Here is a 19,705-nt window from a genome sequence, read left to right as displayed (position 1 = left end):
TATACAGACAAGAGTAAATAACCAACACTTCCTAATAGTCTCACCATCTAGACACGAGGTTTTTGTGTAAATCCGTCCACCCCATTGTTTCTCAATGCAGTTGGCATCCTGTTGCATTGGTCGTCTTTCATATGTTCTATTTTTCATCTGCTTTTTCTCATAAGCCTATATTGTAAGCCTGTTTCTGTTCCGTTAACTCTTTTGCAGCGGGAGGTTTTGATGGCTGTGTGATATTCTGCCACACAGCTTCCCAGGGCCACTATTTCTTTGGTCGATGTACAGATACAGACACTCTTGTCTATTCTAAAAATGTATTTCCTTGTCTCATGTTGAAACAGAAAACACCTCTTATTCACTTCTTCCCCATTCACACAATCCCGAGGCACAGAATCAATGTTCATGTGTTTTCCACGCCATGGCACAGCTGCGTTGACTGTAACAAAATGTGGGCTATGGCGTAACTCACTTTTGGAGGTGCGGTTCTGACAGGTATGTGCAGCTAACCTGCAGATGGATCCTTTCACTTGAGAGAAATCCAGAAATTTCTAGCACGTTCTCCTCCTCACCCTCTGTGCCCAGACCTCAACTTTTCCTCTGACAAGGCTGCCTCCGTGTACGCTTGTCACCTGACTTCATGAGCTCTGCCTGCTTTAGGAGGGCCTGAGGCCTCATGCCTCACGATGTGCTGAGACTTCTCAGGACAGACTGTTTACTGAAGTGGGTCTGTTTGCAGGACCACAGCTTCCGCGTCCGTAGAACCTTACAAGCCTTCTGTTGCTGAGAGTCTGAGCCTTGTTGCCTTAGAGAGAAGGCTCTTCACCTCCCTCTTTATTTGGAAACACTGTAATGGCCAATAAGTAGGCATGCGTGTTCCACGCTTTTCTTTTCCCGTGGGCTGGGTGCTGGTGCCGGGAGCCCCGGCTGGGAACACGGCGGGAGGGCCACAGCTCTCCAGCCTGCGAGAGCTTCACCGCGGGGGCATAAAGAGCTGTGAGCAGGCCCCACGGCAAGGTCCCAGCCCACACAGAGGATGCAGCAGATGTCCGCACGCGATTCTGGCCTCTGCTCCCGGAGGCCTCCGTGGCGAGGCTGCTCTCGCCCTCCTCGCTGAGGAACTTCTCAGGTGTCCTTGCTCTGTTCACACCGTCTGTGTGATGCTAGATATGTGTTCCCTCACCACCCCACTTCCCTGCTTGCTGGTTTGGGTTGAGAGTTTCCTTTCTTGTTGGAATGGCAGGACCGTGGACTGCCACCCAAAGTCTGCATCCACCTGGGGCTGCCATTGCAACTCCCCCCGGCAAGAGCGAGGCGAGCGCGGAGAGGCCCGGGGGCTGCAGACCCAACAGCACCATGGCATTCACTGTGCCTGCCTCCCTCCTCCACTGTCCCAGCCCAGAGCAGCCAGAGCCCACTGGGCCATGGCTTCGGAGATCCAGGTTCTGGTCCCAGCTCTGCTCCCAACTAGCAGATTCCTTATTTGTAAAACGGGGCTAATATCGCCTGCCATACTTGCCTTAGGGACACACGGCGAACATCACGGGAGAGCTTGACCGTGAAAGCAAGGAGTGAATCCTAACCGACCTTGCCCTCTGTCAGCAAGGAATCTCAGAATGGGAGTGGTTACTCATAGCACTTCCCAGGACTGGGATGGTGGAGGAAGAAGGGGGATGCCAGCCCTTGGCTCTCCTCCGGGGCTCGTGAGCCAAGTGTAGATCTGTGCTCACTGTGTGCATATTCGTTGTAGGAGTGAATCTGCCTTCGAGAAAGCCAATGTCGACGTGTTCCGGGTGAGAACCAACAATGTGGGCCTCATCTACAAAATCAGGTACGAATCTGGCCCCTGACCAGGGAGGGAGGGAGATGAAGGCCAGTTGATTAGGGACTGACGTCCCTACTGAGGCTTTCTGGGTGTTGATTACTCCCTGGTGTCATTTGAGGGGTGACCGAAGGCCCAAATCTTTCCCTCCCACCCTGAGTCACGGTGCCCCAAACTTGCCCATTAGAGATTCACTTCTTTGGGTGAAGACAATTTGAGATGATGTCTCACAAACTTGGGAAATCAGCTCCGAGAGGCACCAGCACTGTGGTCAGGAGCAGATTCTGAGTCCGGATCACTGTGGTTCAAACGTCTGCCCCGCCACTTGCTAGCTGTGGGACTTCGGACAATTCCTCTCCAAGCCCCACTTCCCTCACTTGTCATAATGAGTTAGTGAGGACTCAGCAAGCTAGTGCTCAGACAGTAACTGGCACTCAGCAAGGGTTAGAGATGCCATGTCACGTTGCAGGATGCCTCTTGACGCCCTCTGAGGGCCTTGGTGTGAGTATGCGGGGAGGGAGAACTCTACCAGCCTGATTGCCAAGGAAGAGCCTTCAACTGCCCTCCTTTCCGCCCCTCCCTCCCTACTACCCATGCCCATTCAAGTTCATGCCCATTTGTCAGGATGGCAGGGTCATCTGTGGTCTGACTGTACCCAGGCTAAGGCCTGGATAGGGGTCAAATGTTTCCCCAGTTCAGTCCTGATCTGTCTTCCTCCCACTAGAAAGTAGAGGACCATGAACTGTCTTTCCTGGGGAAGTCAGGGACACAGGAGGGCCCTGGCACTGGTTGTGTGAGGGAGGGGTGTGACAAACAGGGAAGGGGAAGGTCAGGAAAAGGGTGTTGATGTGGAGAAAGGCAACCGCTATTCTGACGTCCTACTGGGTGCTGGGCTCTCTGCCAGGCAGAGGCGTGCGTCCTCACGTCCGTCACGTGTATTATCAGCCCGTCGGGGCTGTCCTGTCTTGAGCTGTTTGTCCCATCAGGGCCTGTGACCATGTGGCCTCACTGCAAAGGGCAGGGGGGAGATGCTTGGCACAAAGTGAGGCCATCCAGAGGTCAAGGTCTAGGGGAGAAACTGACATCAGAGGAACAACTGGGCCTGCCAAAGCATGAGGGGGACTGTAAGAAGTGGGGGAAATTCGGGAGGCCAGATTTTGAGGAGTGAGGATCTACGTTGCCCGATATAGCAGCCCCTGGCCACGTGTGGCTCCTGAACCCTTGAGATCTGGCTCCTGAGTCCAAATTAAGATGCACTGTATGCACATAAATGCACCAGATTTTTGAAAACTTAGTAAAAGAAAGAATGTCAACTATCTCATTAGTGAATTTTCCACATGGTTACGTGTTGAAATGATAAATGGATGAAATAGAATATATTATTAAAATCAACTTTACCAGTCCCTTTGCTTTTTTCTCATGTGGCTAATAGAAAATCCAAGCTTCCGTACATGGCTCACACATGCAGCTCGTGCGGCATTTCCCTGGGGCACCACCAGTCAAGATGGCGAAGGGGCATCGTCTGGGTGGTGGGACTAAGGAGACTATCTGGGGGGGTGTCTGGGGGGGTGGGGATCAGGGAAGGAAGGGAAGCTCGAGATGGTCCTGCCACAAGCCTGGGCAGGATTTTCTGCTGGATTTTCTGTGCAAGGCGGTGTTGCCTTGCCGGCGATGTAACCGTGTAACCCCCATTCACAAGCACCTGTACCTTACACGGTTTTCCCATTTTGCAGACGAGGAAATTGAGATTCGAGGGCTGAAGCCACAAAATGATGGAACCCCTCTTTGGGGTGAACATTTGGGTATTCCAGTGTGGAAGGGGTGTCGTGTCTGTCCTGCCAATGACGTGGGGGTGTCTGCTTCCGCCCCAGGATCGAGCACGACAACACAGGCCTGAACGCCAGCTGGTACCTGGACCGTGTGATCGTGACCGACATGAAGCGGCCTCACCTCCGTTATTACTTCAACTGCAACGGCTGGCTGAGCAAGGTGGAAGGTGACCGCCAGCGGTGCCGTGACCTGCTAGCCAGCTTCGACCCCATGGACATGCCCCGAGGTCAGTGCCGAGGCTGGCCCGCCTGTCCTCCCTCCCTGCCCGCACCGGCCAGTGCCTTTCTCTTGCTCTGGGCAGACCGCTGTCCCCTTGCCACTCCTCCAGGATCTTCCTGTCGCCTAGGGCCCGGCTGAAGCCCCAAATTCTCCACGTGGCTTGCCCATAAGCAAGCTTATGTGCTCTGGGGGCTCACGGGAAGGGGAAAAGCGAAAGGACCCGGAGGCATGATGGAGGGAGTGGGTGCAGCCCTGTGTTTTCAACAACTTGCTGATGGCTATCGGTCGAGAGTCCTCTCTGAGGTCAAAGGCAGCTTTCCCTGTCTTCCTATTTCTTCGCCGTTCTTCTCATGCCCAAAGGAAGGGGAGCTACAGCCAGGGCAGGGCCGATGGGAATCAGAACTCACAGCTTCCAGGGCTCCATCAGGCTGTCCCCATCTCTTCCTGATTTTATGAGGAGGGAAACAACGAATTTCAAGTGCATTTCTGGCCAGAGGCCTTAAATTCAGTCATTTTAGCTCAACAGGAGGCAAGGGAAAAAATCATGTAAAAACACACACCATATCCCATGACCTATTTTATCACACTTTTGTTCCCTAAAGTTCTGATTACACCTCATTATTGGACATATCTGACTTTCCAAAAAGGGAGACATCACATGTGCGTACCACCATCATAACACCTTGCTTACAGAGAGTCACAGGCCATCGGAGGGAAAGGCATTTGATAGCCAGGAGAAGTGACTTTGCCAGGGTCACCCAGCAAAGCAACAGAAGGCAGACGCACTCCTTAGACTCGACCTTCCAGCACGTGCCCTGTGGTCTCCAAATTCCATTCTCTCTTGCAACCCAGCTGGGCAGAAATAAACATATCCCATGTCCCACTGGGCTTCCGCTCTCCTTTCTCTGTCTACCTCTGATTTCCTACCATCCAGCTGACCTTGAACTTGCCTCATTCCTCTGTGGCCCCCATCATTATAACTTGCAACATCACTGTTTCTTTTCTTTAAAACATAGGTTATTGATCTTTCTCTCCTTAACAAAAGCCAAATTTGATCATTGTAGAGAATTTAGAAGACAGAGACACATGCAAACATAAAAACAGAATACCTGTAATTCTATCACCTGGATAAACATCACAGGTGACATTTTTGTGCACTCATTGCTAGTTTTTTTCCACGCATACATGGTTTGAAAGAATGGGCTGGTACAAAATCCCATTTTAGAGCATGTTTGTTTTTATGCCATTAAATACTGTTTGACACCCCTGTTTGCAATGGCTATGTAGTGTTCTGGTGTAGGGAGGTACCGTCATTGACTCACTGAACCCCTTGTTGTCTGACATTTACATTGTGTCCCCCTTTGCAATTTTGTTATTACTATAAACAACACACCTAAATCTTTACACAGACAAATGAGTCTTTCCTTAAATGGAATTTATAGGTCAAATAAAATGCACAGCGTTAAGACTTTTAATGGGCTTTTCCGAACTGCCCTGGAAAGGGTGCACGAGGGCACAATCCCACCAGATGTGCAAGAGCACCCACTCCCCCCGCCCTCAATACTTAGTTTCGTTTAATTTTCCACCTGGATAGGAAAGGGGGCTTTGTGATGTTCTCTCTTTGGTTATTGGTGAGGTTGGATATTTTTCATGCGTTTATTGGCCATTTATATTGTGTGTGTGGGCGGGGAGAGGGTTGTCTGCCCATGCCCCCATGCCTATCTTTTCACTCGGGGTGAATTTTATAGATTTTTCCCAAAGACTTTAAGTATCTTTAATTCTGGATCCAGTCTCTTTACTAGGGTCAATCCTTAGCAAGTTGTCAAACTGGCCATCTTTCTCTCTTCTCTCTTAGCTCCCCTTTTTCTTGGCTTTTTCCCACCATTTAGTGACTCATCCACCATTTTGCTTTGGTCACATGAAAATCCAGGGTTCCTCTGTTAGAAGAGCTTCTGAGAACACCGTTAAGAATGAATTAGCGTCACTCCGTGGTTCTCCAACTTTCCACAAGAATCACCCAGGGTGGTGTCCTTGCCTTGCGGGAAAGAAAAAGACACTCGCTGACGTCATCCCTGAATCAGACCGCCCGGGTCCCCTGCCCTTTTATGAGCTGGAGGGCGCTGGGTTTTTAATATTTCCGGGCTGAATTCTGGAAGAAGGAATGAAAAGGGGGTTCTTCAAATATTCAAAGGACTGTCTTGGTAAACAAAATGTTAAATTCTCTTTGCCTTTTGCCTGGAATTATGCCAGATTGATGTTCGGTTGCTGCAGGAGGTCTCTGATGATCAAAATGGGGAAGATAATTATTTCTTTGTCCGTGCAGTTTGATAGATGAAAATACTTGAAGACATGGGATATGGGCAGTAATAGAAGGGGATATTTTAAGTGTATATTTTATCCCTTCACGACCCTCCAAGGGATGGTGGATCATTAGCTGGGTAGACTTGCTCCCCTCTCCCCACCCCCAGGACCATCTCCTGAAGTTCTGGCTGATAATTAGCTGGAACCTTCTTTCATTCCTGCTCTTCGGGTAGGGTAGGTGTTCTAGGCTGACCCACTGACCCTTTGACGGAGGTGATCAGCAGATAGTGGCAGGGGTGGAGGGGCTGGACCTTGATCAGGTTTCTAGATGGTTCCTCTATAAGGGATCTCATATATCATCCTTAAAGACACAGGCATGAGGGGACCTTGCCCTGCCTGTGGGTGCTGGTGAGCTGTGGAGCTTTAGGACTGTTGTCCTGGACAAGAACGTCACCCTCTCTGCATGGCACTGTGCCTGACTTTTGTCATGGAGATGATTTTGACCTCTCTAAGGCTTTCTTCAAATGTGGGGAAGCGCCCAACATATTCCTAAGCTGTTGGGGTGACACCTGGTCAGGGCCACCCTCTTCCTTCATGAAGCCCACTCTGGCAAAGGTAGGCATGAGGAAAAACAGGGACAGGAGGTTGCAAAAGAAGGGGTGGATGACAGCCAACTCACAGTTGTGTGGATGGAAGATCCTAGAGTCAAGTTCAGTTTCTCAGTGGTTCTCGGTTATTGGTAAAAATCTCTGCATCTGATACCTTAAGGAAACTGGGCATCAGGGCCAACCCAAACATTTCCCCTTTTGGTTTCCTCTGTGTCTGATTGCCAGGCCTTGGGGATCTGTTGCTAGGGCGTGGGGAGACAGATTTTTGTGTTCCCTCAACCACTGGAGGTTCGCAAACCCCAGCCACTCACATTCCATCTTCAAGATTTTTGCTTTATTCAAGTACAACAACTTCCTTTATTACTTACTTCTTCTTCAACTCACTTCTGGCAACTTATCTATTGTCTTGTAAGTTTATTTTAAAAAGAAAGTTTAATTTAAAAAAGAAAACCCATTATCATTTGATAAATATCAGGTATACATCAGCACGCATTAAAACAAATATACAACGTTAGATAACCCTCCTGTATCACCATTAGCATCCCACGTGCCTCCAGGGGCGTGCAAAGTGCACGCTGGAAAACACCACCGGCTCTGATCTGGGAGGACAGGAAAGTAGAAGTGGGGAGAAGGGCAGGAGGGCTGGTAAGATACCTGGGCTCTCCTCTTCACGAGTCCTGGCTTCACTCCAACCCTACCACACCTCTGGAGGAGGCAAGGTGAAGGAGGGCGGGCAGGTGTGGATACACAGATGAGTTAACTGATGCTCAGAGAGGTGGTGATTCGTCTCATATCAAGCAGCCGACCACAGATGGAGCTGGGACTAGAATGCGGGGCTCCTAATTCTCGGAACAGGCTTCCCACCTGTCCCCTGGGCAGGGCAACCAGCCTGGCCCCTCCCCTAAGAGATCAGGGCCTGAGGGGTCACAACTAGGACTCGTGGAGGGCAAGAGGACCAGTCTTCTACGGTCACAGGGATCCCTTTCACAGCGTGCGTCCCCACCAGTTGTTTCTCCAGCCTTGGTTTGAATCCAGCCTTTCTGGAGCGGTGGACAGCTCCCCATCACCCAGCTCAGCCACTGCAGTGCTAGGTGGCACTGGTCGGCAGAAAGATCTGCCAGAAATTAAACCCCAGACAGTCTCCTGGGGACTCCCTCTGCTAGCCTGTTGCAGTCCTCTGCTGACAAACACCCTGTACGTTTTCCTGTCTGCCCCTCTGTCATGTGAAGACAGGCTGCTGTTGGCCTCTCCTCTCAGGCCACGTGTCCAGCCTGCCTCTCTGAGCAGCTCTGGTTTGCCAGTGCTACCCAAGAATGCACTTCCTAGACAAGAACCCTGTGTTCCAGATGGGGGCTCCTTGACTCCATCAACCTACTCCTTTTTAAAAATTATTATTATTGCGGTAAACATACATAAAATTCACTATCTTAACCATTTTTAAATATCTAATGCAGTGGCATTAAGTAAATCCACCATGTTGTGTGAACATCACCACCATCCATCCCCAGAATTTCTTCATCTTCCCCAACAGAAACTCTGTCCCCATAAAATAATGACTCCCCGTTCCCATTTCCTCCAGCTCCAGGGAACCTCTGCTCCACCTTCCATCTCTATAAATTTGACTACTTAAGGATCTTATATAAGTGGAATCATAGACTAGTTGTTCTTTTGGGACTGGCTCATTTTACTTTAGCATAATGTCTTCAAGGTTCACCCATGTGACAGCATGTGTGGGAACTTCATTTCTTTGTAGGGCTGAATAATAGTCCATTATATGCATAGACCCTGTTTTATGTATCCATGCAGCTGTTGATGGACATTGGGGTTGTTTCTATCTTTTGGCCACTGTAAATAACGCTATGAATGCTGGTGTACAAACAGCTATTCAAATTCCTGCTTCCATTTCTTCTGGGTCCCGACCTGACAGTGGAATTACTGGATCAGGTAGTAATTTTATGTTTAACTTTTTGAAGAACTGCCATACTGTTTTCTACAGTAGCTGCATCGTTTTCACATTCCCACTAACAATGCACAAGGGTTCCAGTTTCTCTACATACTCACCGATGCTTTATTTTCTGGGTTGGTTTTTTTTTTTTTTTATAATAACCATGTTGAGTGATGTTGAACATCTCTTCTGGTGCTTTTAGGTCATTTGTACATTTCCTTTGGAGAAATATCCATTCAAGTCCTTTGCCTGTTTTAAAATTGGGTGGTTTGCTTTCGTTGTTGAATTGTAGGGGTCCCTCCAGTATGTATTTGTGGTGTGATTGATGTACAAATATTTTCTCCCATTCCTTGGGTTGCCTTTTCACTCTGCTGAAAAGAGATGTGTTGATGCACAAAAGTTTTTAATTTTTATGAAGTCTAAATTATTATTTTCTCTTTTGTTGCCTGCGCTTTTGGTGTCACATCCAATAAATCACTGCCAAGCCCAATGTCATAAAGACTTTGCGCCATGTTTTCTTCTAAGAGTGTGATACCTTTACCTCTTACATTTAGGCCATTGATCCATTTTTAGTTAATTTTTGTATAGGGTATGAAATAAGGGTCCAGTTTCGGGTTGTGTTTTGTTTTTTTTTTTGCACATGGAGATCTAGTTTTCCTAGCATGATTTGTTGTAAAGACTGTCCCATCCCCATTGAATGGTTTTGGCACCCGTCAAATATCATTTGACCATATACACAAGGGCTTATTTCTGGATTCTCTATTCTGTTCATTGACCCAAATGTCTGCTCTTAAGTCAGTATTGAACTGTTTTGATTATTGTAGCTTTGTAGGAAGTTCAGAAGTCATGATGTGTAAGACTTCCAACTTTGTTGTTTTCTTTTAAGATTGTCTGGATATTCAGGCTCTCTTGATATCCTGCTTCTTATAACCAATCCTGCCTTTCCATTAACCCAATACACCACATTGACTTTGCATTCTAAGGGCTCTTCTTTCCCTGGAAGAAAAGATGAAAATGCTGTCTCCACCCCAAGTCCTCAGTTCTTGCCCAGGACTTCAAGGCTTCTGGAGAAAAAACCTGAATTCTCCTGACTCATTCCCACGTGAGTCAGCAGGAGTGGGTAGCCCATTCTTGGCTGGCTCCCCTCCATATCTTAGTCGAATGGCCCAGGAGACATCACACCTCCTGATTAATAATCTCAGACATACGTGCACCCTACTAGGGAGTTAGCAGACATCTCTATGCTCGTCTCCCTCTTAGAGTGGGTGTCAGGGGTCCTGGCACATTCTGGGGCCTGCGGAAGTCTGGCAGCCGCTCCCTCAGCATGTCTGCATTGACTATCCCTGGGAATACAATCTAGGCTATCAAATTGCTCCATAATTGTAGTGAATTTTCCATCCCTCCATCTGCCTCTTGGCATCCCCTCATTGCCATGGATGTCTGACTCTCTTCCTAGAGGATTTCTGTCTAGAATGGCTTCCCCTCTTGACAACCCAGAACCCAGAGAAGCACAATAGCTGCCTTGACATCTGTATAGTGAGGGCCGCTGGCCAGAGTCTCAGCACAGTCTCCTAGGCCTTGAACTGAAGCATTGCCATTAGCAGCTGTCATGGGTCATGCCCCTCCATCTCCCAAGCTGCTATTAAATGCTGGGTCTGGGGTAAGGATATGGTCCTGACACTCCAGTTGCTTGCAGTCCAGTGAGGGCACAGACTGCCATAGTGTGAGCTACCCTCAAGGAGAGGGGAGGGCATCACATGGTTCAGAGCTCCATGTCTCAAGACATAAGAGTCTTAGGTTCAAATCCCCAAAATACTACGGTCTAGCTAGGTGACCTTTGGACAAATACTTCTGTAGTCTTGTGTCTTCATATGCATATACTGTACAAATCCCCGGCGCCCCTAAGAGGCAAAGTCTATTCTTATCCCCACTTTACACCTATATCAAGGTCAAGGTGAGCATGCATAGACCACCTCCCACCTCTCCCTCTGTTTCTTAGTCCTGCACCAGCAGCTCCCATTTCTCAACTTGTTTGCTCAGATTGTGTTGGCTTCAGCGTCTGGCAGACGGTGGCTCTGAAAGCTGTTCTCTCCAGCGCTCATAAACCACACAGAAGTTTCAAGGGACCCATAGGAAACAGGTCTGAGGATGAGACATTCTCTCCCCACCTGCTCCCTGATGGTGGTGTGGAAGCCAGACTGATGACAGAAGTTTCTGGGGCTCAGGCCCTGTCCCATCAAGCCCCACAAGGACCCAAGAGCCCCAGAGTCCTGCCTGACTGGTGCCTGGAAGGGTTACCCTTGCTCCCAGACTTCTGCCTCAAATTGGTTAGAGAGAAGACTGTCAACAAAACATATTTCAGGGTGAGAGGAAACATCAGAGCCAGTGCCCTTGTGTGCTCCCCTTTGTCCTGTGTTTCAGTTTTCCCCGTGCTTTCCAAACGCCACTGGGGGTAAAGCCCTGGCCTCTCTGGACAGCATTGCCAGCACCCGCACCTTGGGTTCTCCCCCTTCAAACTCTGGAGAAATTGAAGCCTGCGCCATCCACAGAAGTGGATTCTCAGGGGTTGCCCCAACCCAGCTGCAGTCAGGGATGTGTAGAGAAACCCATGGGCAGGGAGGAGGAACTTTTCACTGTGCTCCCTGAGATTCAGACATGATCTGGCCAATTCATGGCCAGAAGAAGGCACTGTGGCTGATGGGATGGGTTATAACCCTCAAGTGTTGTAAGATGGATAAATGGCTGAAACACCCCCTATCTCAGGGACTGCTGTTGGCCTCTTTGGGTGCTAACTGCTGAATATGTGTCTCTCTGGGCTCTCCAGCCAAGCTCAGGTTTCTCTGGGGTCTCCCCACCTGATGATTTCACTCATACCTGCCAACTTGGCCACTGGGACTTAGGGGCTTGAATGAAATTAGTAAGAAAGAGGCTCCTGCGTGTGTGTGTGTGTGTAGTGGTGGTTGGTGGTGGGTCATGTGTAGACACACCCACTTATGAAGACCAGCAGCAGAGATGGGTAGAAAGAGCTCTACCAGGGAGTGGGGGGCAGATAACTTGTTCTAGTCTTGCCCTTCGATAACTGTTTGCCTTAGGCAGGTTACTGGTCCCCTCTGGCCTCTTCTTCATCTTACCAGAAGGTTGGACTAGATGTTCTTAGGTCCTTTGTAGCATTGGCTTTCTTCTGATATTCTGCTAGCTAAATGTCTCCTTGTCTCCCTTCCCGGGCTCCAGGTCTCCCACCCCCTGAATTCACTCCCCGAACCTTGATGTTGTTACCTCTGGTGTGCCATTCCTGGGGCCCAGCACCGAGGTGTGATTGTGAGTACGGTGCAGAGTTGCTCAGGCTGAGACCATAGGGTTGCCCATCCCTCTGGCCCCAGGGAGGCTCAGGACACATCTCCAAGGTTGGAGTGGGCCAGACCTGTTTAGGACAGACCCTGCCTGGCTTTCTCACTGCTGATATGATGTCACTTCCTGCTTTCTGGCCAAGTAATTGTCCTCATCCCAGCACCAACCCACAAACCCTCCCACCTTAAAAAGCACTGAGATGATCACGTGGCTTAAATTAGTACTGAGCCCACACCACATCGCTTGCAGGAAGTTCTGCCAACTTGGCAATGCGACAGGCCTCCGAAGCCAAGAGCTGAGCTCCAGCTGGCCTGGGGGCTGTTCACACCCCAGGGCTGTCAGAAAGCAGGCACAACAGCTCATCGATGTTTCAGACCTAGGCCTTGCCGGCCGCAGAGGACGCCCTTGCTTTCAGAAGGGCTGGGTCTGAAGTGGGTCCTGCCCCTCCCCTTCTCCCAGCTGCGCCTGAACCCTAGGCTTCCTTTGGGACAACCCTTTCCCTAAGGAGCATTTATCTTCTTTGGTGGGTTACTAGTAAATATGGCTGCAGCCATATGCTGCTTGGGCAGGTGGGCCAGGGGCATGCAGGTGGTTGGGAGTTGGGAGGGGCCGATGACCTTTTCGTCCTAGTCTGGCTTCCTCCCACTCCCACCCCTCTTCTCTCCCTTCCTCCCTCCTTCCTTTCTTTTTTTTTCTCTTCCTCCTCCTCCCCCTCCTTTCTCCTCTCCCTCTCCTCCCCCTCCCCCTCTCCCTCCCCTTCCCTTTCTCCTTCTCCTTCTCCTTCTCCTTCTCCTTCTCCTTCTCCTTCTCCTTCTCCTTCTCCTTCTCCTTTCTTCTTTCTTCTTTCTTCTTTCTTCTTTCTTCTTTCTTCTTTCTTCTTCTTCCTGCAGCAAATGGGACAGCTAACGCTGGGGCCGAAAGCTTCCCAGAGGCCAGGAAACAGGTAGAAATGGGATTGTGTTTGTCCAGCATAATCACTGTTTCCACTCCCAGTGATTTCATCAGGCAACTGGGTTATAATTTCATTACAGCCCACACTGTGTGGCACAGTGATTATCACAGAGCTCCAGATGTGCACCCAGTCTTGGCAAGACCGCGCTGGGCACAGTGCCCACGGTGCATCTGAAAAGGGGATTGGACAAAAAAGGGATTAGGATGAACATTTTCGGGGCCTGTGCAAATTTCACTGACCTGCGGTGGATTATGATGGGCCTGCCAGAGAACTGCCCAGTGCAAGAGCAAACGCAGCACTCGAGCAGCCTGGCTGATGGACACAGAAAGCACCCATCGCGAGGGTTCTGCCAAATACACCAGCAGCCCTGACTCACTCCCACATTCTATAGGACGATACCACCGAGTAATCAGATCATTGATTTTAAAATATAGCTCGCTGGGTCAGAAAGCACAAGAGACTGTGAACCCTGAGTTCTAGTTCTGGCTTTGCCCCCAATAGTGATGAGACCTGGGGCAGATCTCAGCTCCGTTCCCATGCTCAGCTTCTTCGTCTGGAGAGTGGGTGCCCTAGGTGGTTTCTGAGGGTTTCTTAGGATTAATAGAGTGTCGTAACCAAAGAGAGAAGGATGGGTCTAGGGCTAGCCTTCCTCCATGGAGCAGAGGAAACTGGCTTTTGGTGTCCTCCCTCCTGCTGTGGATACTTCTTTCTCATTTCACCCCCTCCCGCACTTAGCATTCTTCTGCATGGTGCCCATCTCCCCACCGTGAGCACAGTCCCTGGACCCCCATTCTCTGCTGTCCAAACCTGGCTCTGCCGCTGCACTGGCTGGGTACGCAGGAGCAGACGTCTTACGCTCTGTGCCTCTGTCTCCTCATCTGTAAAGTGGGGATAATATTAATTCCCACTTCATAAGGTGGTTGAGCTGATTCAATGCAGGAAATGAACATATAGACTGAGTGCCCCGCTGGCCCTAGAGTGAGTGCTCAGTACATGCCACCAGTATTGAGGGGGTGGTGCTTGTTACGATCCTGATGTTTCCCCTTCTTCTTCCCCTATATCCAGGCTTAGTCTGACTCTGAGATGCACAGACTCAAAACTCTGGCCTTTCAGAATCAGGTAGGACTTTGGAGCCCCTGAGGGCCAGGATCCCCTCTAGAATCCAGCAGGCTCATTTAGACAACTGGAAGTAGGCTCATGAGCTTGATTTCAGTAGACGCCTGCAGGGAGAACTTCTCTTCCAAACCCTTTTCCTTCTCCCTGATGTTTCCCCTTAACCCAGCTCAAACGTGTCCAGAGCCCTCTGAGCTATATTTGCTATAGATGCTGCTTGGGGGTCATTGTTCCTTCAAACCCTCTGGAGGTGGGCCTGGGCCCACGGACTCAGAGCCGTGAGGGTTTCGGGGTGGGGGGCAGCTGGGTCGTCCTGCAGTGCTCTCCTCCTCTGAACTTCGCAGTGGCTCCCCGCCCGTCCCATCTGCTCCCACCTAACATTGCAGAAAATCATCTCCAGAAAGAGTGGGAAGAAGAGAACTGTTTCCAATGAGGCCCCAGTGAGGAATATCAGAGAATTTCAGGACCGGAAGGGACCTTATCAACTCTTCCTCCATATTATAGAAGAGAAAACAGAAGCCTCAGGAAGTTAAGCCACTGGCCCTTGGTCACCCAGTGTGGGCAGAGCCAGTGCCCTGGGCTCCAGATGCCACCTTGTGCTCTTCCAATGTCATTCAGTGTTTCAATGGGCACTTTTTGGGAATCTTTTATGAACCAGATCCTTTGCTCAGGGTAAATATGTACAGGTCTTTCTCTCTAGGAGCTTAGAGACTAAAAAGAGAGTCAAGCCAGTAAATAATCAGTACAAAAAGAATGCTCAAAATAAGGAATGACCTAGACCAATGGAAGCATAGAGGAAGGAGGAATCAGGAGGGCTTCATAGAGGAGATGATGCCCAATCGAGACTTCATAGTTGAGAAGGAGTTTCTAGGCTTCCAAACAGAATGAGGTTTTCAAGTAGGTGTTTCTAATAACCTTTTTTTTTTTCCTATTTGTGGAGAGCACTTTCTCAGAGCTGCATTTTGTATGCATGAAAATTGGAACTTATAATACAGACATTGCCTTGGTAAAGATCCAGCTGTGGGTGTCCATTCCAGCCATTAGTGGCTTCCTGCTGGACCCTTCCCCTGAGATCCAAGTGTCAGCCAGAGTGGCTCAGGGGTGCAGGGAAAGGGTTCCCACCTATGTGGGGCTGGATACCTATCTGGTGGGCCTCTGTCTTTTCTCTACCTTAGTCCAGTCCTCAGCCCTCCCTCTAGCTTCCCAGCCACCCTGACCAGCAAGCTCAAAGTTTTCTGGTACCAAAGCCAGCTCGAGGGTGTAAGGGTGTCTACCAAGTGCATGAATTTTCCTTAGGTGTGTCTTACACACTGGTGGTTCTCAACAGCTCCTTCTGGACTACAGAGGGCATGACTTATTCAAGTGTTGGCTTTAGGTGACTTCAATCTTTAGTTTTCATACAGAGAAGAAAGTATGGCTATTGTAAAAATTGTCAAAAGTACAAATAAGCAAGAAGAAGAATAAAATCTTCCATATCCCATCACCCAAAATGATAATAGCTAATTTTTATTGACCATTCAGTAAGTGTCATTGTTCTAATTTCTATCTATGTATCTACACAACACTGCCACGACAGATTTCTCCTTCTCCTCCTCCTCCTCCTCCCCCTTCTTCTTCTTCTTCTCCTTCTCCTTCTTCCCATTTTACAGGTGAAGCAAACTGAGGCACAGAGCAGTTAGGTAATTTGCATAGAAGTGATGGACCAAGAGTAAACCCAGAGCCTTGAACTTAATCGCTGTGCAGGAGAGCCCTGGAAATACTGCTGTTAACATTTTGGCGAATTTCCTTCCTTTTCTTTTTTATGCATGAATGTATAAAACACTACATGCTGATTAAAAGTGGTATTGTATTACACTCAACTTTGTAACCAGGTTTTTTCACTTAATACCTATATAATAACACTGAACAGTCTTCTAAACCATTATTTTAAATGGCCGCATGGGTGAATATCATAATTCACCCTAACGATTGCCCAGTTTGGGTATTTTTAGGTTGTTCTCCATTTTTTGTTATTAATGATGATGTGATAGACATCTTTATAGGTCATTTATGAACACAATTCTTTCCTAGTTTAAATGAATTGTTATGCACAGGGATTGAATGGTTAGTTCAAGGGGTTTATAGAATGGTAAGCCTTCTGACAGGTATTACTCACCTGCCTTCCAGGAAGGCTGTGTGGTGTTCTGGTTCCTCCAGCAGTGGACCAGAAGTGCTGGCTTCCCAGCAGCGGAGTGGAGGCTGGGGTGGAGAGGGAAGAAATGGAGCCAAGATTGCTGGGGTGTGCAGGTGGAAGGGAAAAGCCTACTGCAGAGCCGCAGGAGTGGGGGCCAAGGAAGATGAGTGTCTGAGGGACATGTGGAAATGGCTCCGTGGGGCTTGGCGATGAATTGGATGAGGGTGTGAGCACAATGAGCTAGAAGGAGTGAAAGCCTACCTATTCCATACTCTTTCAGCACCTGGTAACATCAGGCTTACATCACAGCGTCTTAGGAAAGTACACTAGCTGTTTGATTCGGCAGTGACACAAGGGACAGGGTGGTTTTTCTTGATTACCACGCAGGAGCAATGGCTAATGACTGAGTGATGTTTTAAAGTCCTTGTGTAATCAGGCCCAGCATGTGCTTGAGCACGTGTTAGGTGACAAATAAGTGGCACACGCCTGGAGAGTTCTGGAGTGGAGCACCGCGGGCCCGGCAGGTGGGCTTTAAGCTAGACCTGGCAGGGTAGGCGAAATGATAGCTGAGAGAGAACCTTCCTGCCCGGACCTCTTGAGTCCAAATCTGAGTCCAAATCTGGGCTTCACCCTTTCTAACTGTGGGAACTTGATTAGGTTTCTTAACCTCCTGCTTCCATTGCTTTCTCAGCGAGCGGTGACCGCCGTAGTAACAGGGTGAGGATTACAGGAGAAAGAGAAGTGACGGGCCCATGTCAGTCCTCAGTAAGCATCAGAGGCTCTTACCACTTTGACAAGTGTGCGTGTCTCTAGGGGCGGCAAGGTTGAGGGCATTCTCGGGAAGGCAGAGAAGTTCCAGTCCCGATTGAAGAATCGGGTGAATCTGGGTGAGGGATGTAGACCTCCGGACCAGAGGGAAGGAAGGGGAAACCTTTTGGGGGCAGCAAGGGGGGAGGTGGCCCCGAGTCTCTGGACCTGGAAGGACGTTCACTGCCCGATGCCCGTCCGCGGACACTCCTCCCCGCACCCGCGCAGGTCTGAGGAGTCAGGGGCCTTCCGTGACTGGGGGAGAACATTCCGCTCGCCCCCAGCCCCAGGGCAGCCCCGCCGGTGTCTCTCGCTCGGTTCCGTGTCCTCCTCCGCGGCGCCCGTGAGTTCTCGTTTCCGCGGCGTCTGGCTCCAGCCGAGCGGAAGTGATGGGTGCCAGGGAGCCGCTGTGGACTCAGGTGAGGGTGGGCCGAAGTCAAGTCCGGCCAGCCCCCGGCCACCCCTCGCCACCGCTCACCCGCCCGGGGGAATGCAGCCTCGTTCTAACCACGCAGGACCTGAGAATGCGCGAGGCTGGGGAAAGAGACACTGTGCGCCAATTCAGCAGCCCTTCATTCATGATTCCCTGCTTCCTAAAAAAGCCCGGGCCACGTGAGCTGCTGGGAGGCTCAGATCACGTTGGGTGTGGGATGGTCCCTTCCTTGGCAAGCGGGACCGAGGCTTCATTTCCGGGCATTTGCTTGACTTCTGTCACCGGGAACGTGACAAGCAGCTCAGCCCAGCTCAGCACCCAGATCTGGGGGATCCGGCCCACTCATGGCTGCGCCTGCTCCCCCCCCCCCCCCCCCCCCCCGCCCCGGGTGGCTCGCTCAGATGTGTCCTGTCGCTGCTGTGTGCTGACTGTTCCAGACAGAGCGCAGGCGAGGCTGTGGGGGTGGCTGGCGCACCAGGCGCAGGCGGCAGCTTGGGCTTGCCAGTGCCTGCCTTTTCTGGAAGCCCACACAGGCAGCTTCCGGTTGGCCCACAGGGGACACGGTTCCTGTTTGAAGGGAGCAAGGCTGTGTGCCTCTGCCACGTGGGCTGCAGAGGAAAGAGAGGGCAAGGCTTGGCTGGGGGATCCCTTGGGCAGGGCAAGCAGGGCACAGACAACCCTATGCTGTGGCCTTGAGGTGGCCACCTGTCTTTAGGCTGCAATTAATGCCATCCCTGCAGTACCCCAACTCAGTTCTGTTTGGCTCTGGAAGGTATCCTGCGATCAGCTTAATCTCTGGTCTATTTCCCTTATTGTATATTGTCCAGATCAATGCTCAAACTACTTTGGCTTCTTGGAGCTCTCACTGACCTTCAGGGAAGGGCAGCCACTCTCTGAAAGGTGGTGTTGCTGGGTTCAGATATGCAAGTTGTGCACTGCACAACTGAGACTATGTAAGGAGACACTTTTCACATCATAGAGATTGTAGGTTTGTGTATTTATTATGACAATTATCCAACAGATGGCAGTAAAGTGTCTTGAGGAAGGAAGCCTTTTTCTAATTTGTAGAAAGGCACCCTATGAGCTAATGGTTACCCACTAAAAGGACAGAGAGAAATCAGTTCAAGGGAGAATGTTATAACATTGATTAAACCACAGACCAACCCTAGAACTGTCTTGGGCAACCATTCCTGCGATCCATCACTAGGCCCTATGGGTCCCATGCTTGCTCAGGAAGGACAGTGAACTCACTAGCCCCTCCTCCAACCTGACTCTCAGCCAGGCGAGGAGCTGAAGGCATGATGCCTGAGGTTACAGAACTGATGCTGCCATCTTTCCCCACCTTCAGGAAACCCCAGCCCAGGCCCCCATTCTCCACTGCACTGCCCAGGCCCCCAGCATTGTGGGGCAGGGAAAGCTGGCCCTCCCTACCCACACTGGGCACAGGACATGTTCCTTCTCACCCCCTGCAGCCCGACAGAAAAAGGGCAACAGTTCCCCAGTCTTCAGAGCCTTGAGCTGCTTAAGCTAGTGATTAGAGGGTGCCGTGATCACCCTGCGACCGGCAGCTGGCCACCCCTGCACCTAGCAGTTCCGCTCCCCTTCCAGGCCAGCGAGCAGAGAGTTGCCTGCCGTCCCCTGCCTAGAAACACAGAACAGTGCCCGAAAGCACAAGATGGCTTGGGGCAGCGGGTGACTGACGACGCACAGGCTGGGGACCAACTAGGTGTAGTTTTGTCAGGACCTGGGGCTAACAAACATTTTTACACTTTCTTAAGGGTTGTCAAGAAATTAGACAAGAATAATATCTGAGGAAAGTTGTATGAAGTTCAAATGTCCGTGTGCATAAATAAAGTTTATTGGCACAGGGCCATGCCCATTTGCTTACGTAATTCGACGCCGCGCGGCCCCTTCGGCTTATCCGCGGTTCCGCGTGCACGGTTTCAGAAGGTCAGCCCGCTTCCTGCTCACAGGCTCTTCTTGCTGACCAGTGATCGGGATCGGAAGGCGCGTAGGAGCTTAACTGCGTCCCGGAGCCTGCGTCATTCTCTTCACGTGGTCGTCACGCAGGCACTTGTCCTCTCCCATTGTCTGCAAAGGGGTGAGTCCAGGACGAGAGGGAATTTTGAGAGAAGGAGACCACGTTCCCACCACTTTTAT

The 19,705-nt window shown here is 50.3% G+C and overlaps 1 protein-coding gene across 1 annotated transcript in view; it reads left to right on the top strand.

Moving 5' to 3' along the window:
* The window catches only part of LOXHD1 (lipoxygenase homology domains 1), a 155,868-nt gene that overhangs the window by 10,656 nt on the left and 125,507 nt on the right, over positions 1-19,705 (top strand). The window contains exons 3-4 of the mRNA XM_002918122.1: positions 1,745-1,825; positions 3,688-3,872. Of these exons, the coding sequence (XP_002918168.1) occupies positions 1,745-1,825; positions 3,688-3,872 (266 nt within the window). The remainder of the gene's footprint in view (positions 1-1,744; positions 1,826-3,687; positions 3,873-19,705) is intronic.

This window comes from Ailuropoda melanoleuca, chromosome 14, assembly GCF_002007445.2.
Source record: "Ailuropoda melanoleuca isolate Jingjing chromosome 14, ASM200744v2, whole genome shotgun sequence".
NCBI classification, from domain to species: Eukaryota; Metazoa; Chordata; class Mammalia; order Carnivora; family Ursidae; genus Ailuropoda; species Ailuropoda melanoleuca.
Note: the sequence above shows the minus strand (reverse complement) of the source record. Positions and strands in the feature narration are given on the sequence as shown.